Source organism: Convolutriloba macropyga, chromosome 8 (genome assembly GCF_964194025.1).
Source record: "Convolutriloba macropyga chromosome 8, txConMacr16.3, whole genome shotgun sequence".
In the NCBI taxonomy this organism is placed as follows: Eukaryota; Metazoa; Xenacoelomorpha; order Acoela; family Convolutidae; genus Convolutriloba; species Convolutriloba macropyga.
The window spans coordinates 50389379-50394953 of NC_134475.1; the positions used below are offsets into that span (position 1 = coordinate 50389379).

At 40.2% G+C, this 5575-nt stretch overlaps 1 protein-coding gene across 1 annotated transcript; it reads right to left on the reverse strand.

The window, feature by feature from the left end:
• Positions 1–4315: 4315 nt before the first annotated feature.
• LOC142345097 (uncharacterized) lies at positions 4316–4854 on the reverse strand. The gene is made up of 2 exons (XM_075397182.1): positions 4819–4854; positions 4316–4757 (listed from the first exon to the last, which is right to left on the reverse strand). The coding sequence occupies exons 1-2, from the start codon at positions 4852–4854 to the stop codon at positions 4389–4391; spliced, it is 405 nt and encodes a 134-aa protein (XP_075253297.1). The 3' UTR covers positions 4316–4388.
• Between the last annotated feature and the right edge of the window lie 721 nt (positions 4855–5575).

Sequence of the window (5575 nt, forward strand, 5' to 3'; positions counted from 1 at the left end):
AGTCAAAACGGCACACGCCAGCTTGGCAAGAAAGATAACAAGGCTCTGCACTTGGAATTGCAAAGTTTGTTTTCTGAAATAACCTCCAGAATACTGGTTGATGATACGAAAATGAGACAAATTGCTTTCTGTGCACTACAGGAAAGCCACCAGAGAGAGAGAAAACTTCTGCCAGATTGATTGATTTTACGCTACTTAAATCAGGAGTAGACAGAAGAACGAGTAGACAAAAAATGAAAAATACGAATAGAGATAAATACGCCCCTACTTAGTATAATGAAGCAGAGTATGTCAGATACATTGATCAGCTCAAGATCAGCATGTATATCACACAAACAAAGTAAAAAGAAAATTAACACTGATGTTTCTTGGCGATCTGAATGCATGCATAGGCAGAAAATTATGGAAGTTAATACCAAGACAGATCGGGCCTCACCTACTCGGAAAAGAGAACAGTAGGAATAGGGAACTGCTAACTGAATTCCTATAAGATCAAAACCTCAGAGTTGAGAACGGCTTCTTTACTAAGAAACCGAGCAAAAAGTGCAGTTGGCGTCACCCAAGAACAAACAAACTCTCATTGAAAGCTTTGCCTTACACCTAGTAACAGAAGTTACAAGGCACAATAAGTGAGATGTTCATGTAGTGACAGCGCCAACAAGACCACGCAATTTCTAATTATTTTGAGGGGGCAACATGAAAAGTAGCACCAAGAAGGCAAAAAGAAGACAAGATACAAGAAGCAAAGTGCGGGAGAAACTACAATAATCACAAACAACCACAACGTTGGAACGGCTCAGAGAAACCGTCATGACAAAAGTCGCTGCCTTAAATACAGACCCAAAAGTCAGGGAAATGCTATTGTTACCGTGAGCAATTTTGAAAGTAAGAGTGACGTCTTCACAGTAAAGGGAAATTGCTGGGTAAACTTTTTAACATCGGAAGAGAAAAGATATTGGAACGAATGTTTGCACAGGCACTATCTTGCAACCAGATCTGACAGCCTTAAGGAAAGAAAGTCACAGCTGAAGAAAGAGGTCAAGAGACTAGCCTCTGTAAATAACAGGAGATTGATAAGAAGCTCAAAACCTTTGAAGGCGAACAAGATACAAGATGCGACTATAAGGCACTGAAAGAAGCACTGCGCTGTTATCGAATAATATGGTTTGATAGAGATAAGCAGGCAACAAATATGCTTAAGCCAGTTGCTTTCAAAAAACACTCCAAATATTTTCAAAGCCCAGCTCACACAGGATACCCGAGTAGAAAAACGCATGAGGATTAAAACAGCAATGAATGGGCACCTCCGACTCTAGCTGAAGTGAACTGTGGCAGAAGGAATATGAGAAGTGGAAAAATCCAAAGGAATAGCGGAATTACACTTGACCTGTTAAAGTAGCTATAAACAGAAATGAGTCCCGTCTTGAAACTATTCTTCACAGCACTGTGGGAGTGAGAACAAATACCACAAAGATACAAAAACGCCAATGTGGTAAACTTGTTCAAAAAGTGTGAAAGGCTAGACACTCATAAAAACAGATCGCTCTTTATGCTAGAAGTTGAAGTTGCTCTGCAAAATTCTGAGAGAAAGAGTCGATACAAAAACCCACAAGGAAATCGACAAATTTCAATTTGAGTTCAAAAAAAGGCATGATCACCCCGATAGCTCTCTGGCTACTCCGAAACAGAAACGAGAGTGCGAGAGAGAAGAAAGAAGACCTGATAATGGCCCTCATTGACCTAGTCAAATCTTTCGATTCAGTTGCTTAAGTAGCGCTGATAAAAGTCCTCGACGATTATGATATAACAAACCCCATCAAACGTCTGATATGGAACAAACAAAAACAGACAGGAGAGGCTAATCGCAAAAACAGCTTAGTTTTTGAAAGGGACGTACGTCAAGGCTGCGTAGTAGTACCAAACATTTTCACGCTGACTTTTGACCAATATGCAAAATTGCACTAAAAAGCACTAGCTTAGATCAAATTGCTTAGGCAGATAATCTGGTCTTCAATGAAAAAATTGCCATTTGCTATCAGAAAACGTCAAAAAATTTAATGGAGAAATTGAGATGGCCGCGATGGAGATATCATACCCGAACACCGAAGTCCCCGCTATATCTGACGGAAAAATAAGCGTAGAGTTGGGTGGCAAAGCACTAATAGCAGTCACACTTCAAATATCTTGGCAGCGTGATCACAACAAACTCTGATCCTCTAAAAGCAGTGTCGGCAAACTGTCAAATCAAAGAGTGCCATGTGTAAGCTAAGACCGGCACCGAAAAGTGTTGCATTGAAGATGAGAACACACACGCTGATAGTAGAAGTTTCATCGAACGTGTGCTTCTCTACGAATTACACAATTTAATCAAACGAGATGTAGACAATGACAAGCTGATTGCTGTGCTGAATAAAGCTACACGAATGACGCTAAAGCTAACTAGCAAATCTGAGTTCAATGTGATCGACCTCGAGAAGAAAGAACTGATAAAGAACATAAGAACTCAAGTGGCTGTTCAACGGGCAAACCTGTGGATTAGAATAGCGCGACTGAAAACCAGCGAACAAACATCAGTCAAGGAAAAAAAGACTTACGACAAAGACCGCGTAGGGGCTTTAAAAAAATGACCTGCAACTACTAAAAGTGAGAGAATCACCCAGGATACTGGCATATACTGACGAACTTGACTCGTCAGTGAAAATGTTGATCCAGAACCTCAAAATAGGGTGCATAGCCAGAAAGTGCTGCGGCATGTTTGCAGCAAATACAGAAGAGAAGCGTCACTTGAGGAACGATCCTACTTTAACTCTACGTATCAAGACAAAGTAACTAGACCGAAAAACCCACCCCATAAATGTCCATTGACCGGGTGCAAAAAGACTTACAACACAGTAGGATGGTGAACAAGGCACAAGAGAAGTGTCCACCCACAGTGCACAATCCTAGATGAGGGTAGCGGGGCACCGATTGTCGACACATTTGAATCAAAACGCTCAACCACAAAAGAGGTCTCCACCACCGAGGTTGATGTTGTTCCTAATGATACGGAAACAAGAAAAACTGATAGCAGAGATGTTTAGTTGCCCGCTCTGCTCAAAGACGTACAATGTCAAGAAAAGTCTACAAAAACACTGAGTTCAAGATTGATATTACACAAGAAATCAAGCAAAGCGTGGTAGAGAGACTGTAGGTTCTCACGACCGAAAGCACACATCCACCGGCGAGAACAATCGCTAAAGCGTGAGTCTAACGGTGGCCTTCTGACTGCTAAATAATCAGAGTGAACTTGCAGATATCCCCTCGAACGTCTGTTAGACTAAATACCTGAGGTATGTAGTACTTAGATCCTGGCAAAGGGAGGGGCCACCACACCCACTAATTCACGCCGGAGCTTGGCGCGAAATTTGTAGCAAGCATTGGCGTTCAACATAATTTGCATCAATTTAATTACTTATTTTGGCTTTTAATGCAAGTTTTGTACTACCAACTTTTCCCCTGATCGATTTTCGGTTTGACTGCCGAATTTTCGTGACTCTCATTCAGTTGCTTTGCGCCAATGAAGCTAGAGCACGTGATCTTCGGAACTGGGTTCAAACTTACGAAGGTACAAAATTTGAAACAAATTTGAATCCAAATCTGTCGTTTGAGAGCCATTGGTCTGACGTTAGTCGGTTATGTTTAGTTTTAACTTTAACTCCTCCACTTCAAAGAAATGTTGAAACAATTCATAAACGCATGATAAAGCATATCAGTCAACAGATCCCTAATTGTCCCATAGTAATATAAATTCGATTAATAATGCACTCAACAACAACATCTAGTACTCCAGTCAATTGGCAATATTACCGCAATAAATGCTTAATGGAAACTTCACGAGCAATTCAACACAATTTTCATTATTCACTGACTAGTCAAAGCCCATTATTTATAAATATACACTTCAAAGTTATCATTGCTGTCTAATTGTTTTTACACGGCCAAACAGATTTTTCCTCGATGTACTTTCTTCAACTACCGCAAAAATTCAGCACGTAAAAGATTGGTTAGATAAATTGCTCGTTTTTCAATCTGCATAAATTTGTAATATCAATGGATTTAAAAATCGTCGACAATTTTGAAAAAACTATCAAAACACTGTCACTTGGCGGTGTAATATGAATATACAACAAGTTATAATGAACAAGACATGGATCTGTTTTTTGTACCCCGTGAACAAATTTGAGCTTATGTGAACAAACTAATAACCGTTTTTGCATTGAGCGTCTGCTTCTACTGCCTAATAAGAAGTGGCATTAGACACTAATTAGAATTGAATATAATAGACATGTATATTGTATGACTTCAAGATGGGTTCGTTCTACTGGGGACAATAAACAGTTCCGCTAAGTTCATGAGTTGGGCGTGTTGACAGGTGCTCGCTGCCAGGGGTTCTGGCTGGCAGAAGAAGGCTGCTTTGCACCGCCACCCAGGCTGGGAAAGTCCGACTGACTTTGGACATTTGGGGGCTTGACGGTCACTTCTGCTCTGGCTCTGATTGGAGGCAGGTAGGTAGCACCAGATGTTTCAGCGAGGGTTGGTTGTTTGTTGCGCAGAGCGCGTGGTATGTAGCGAGACTCACTCGGGGTTGAGGAGGACTCACTAGGATCAGGCTGCTTTTCGTTTGAGGCTACTGGGTTACTGTGCGCAGCTGATTGGCTTGGGGCTTCAAGTGTAGCAGGTTGGGAGTCACCTACAATACAAAAAATTTCATCTATACGCTTTGATAAAAACAATTGCTACAAACACAACCGACTAGCGTGGGACGAATTGCTCTCAGACGATAGACAGGTGGGTGTCAGATGCAGCCTGCTTCATATTATAATTTCATTTAACGGCTTATGATGTTATAAGAGTTTATTATAGTCCACTAGTAAGATAAAGCGAAAAATTAAAAGTTCGCCCACATTTGATTAGACTTTTAGGAAACTGGTACCTATTTAGTTCAACTGCTCAAACTCTTAATGAGAGAAATTTAGATCACGCGACAATCAAAAGTCAAGCCTAAAAGAGTCACTCGAGAGTCAGGACAATTAAATCAGTCAGACGAATAAACGACCAGGAGCCAAATTATTGTTACTCAATAAGGAAGATCCGCATGGTTCTTACTACACATCCGATAATCGCCCTAATTGACATCAGTTGGCATAAATAACCTACGCAACTTTCACTATCTAATTCTTCCACCAATCACTTCCTGCTTAAATTCAGCCAAACAAACTGAAAAACGCGGTTAGCCAATTTTCCTCTTCAAGTAGCGAACATCCAACACCTCTAATAACATTTTTTAATTAATTGTTTTTTTCCATAAATTATTTTTAAAGTGATTTTGATTGATTTCGTAGTTAGAAATACTCCTGTTTCTTAATGACAGGACACAAGGACTAGTATATTAGCAAAAAGCACTAGACTAAATAGAACAAAGTTAAAATATCGGTCACCTAAAATTGCACTCTATGGAATTATGCCATTTCTACCTTTGATTTCGTTCCATATTGACTGTGATCATTATAGATTTCCTCTCTGGGCAACTGCTGTT

Coding starts and splice junctions, on each gene's coding strand:
- LOC142345097 (XM_075397182.1), bottom strand. CDS start 4,854: ATGAAGCAGGCTGCATCTGACACCCACCTGTCTATC. Junction 4,758..4,818: donor CTGACACCCACCTGTCTATC/GTCTGAGAGCAA, acceptor TTTTTATCAAAG/CGTATAGATGAAATTTTTTG.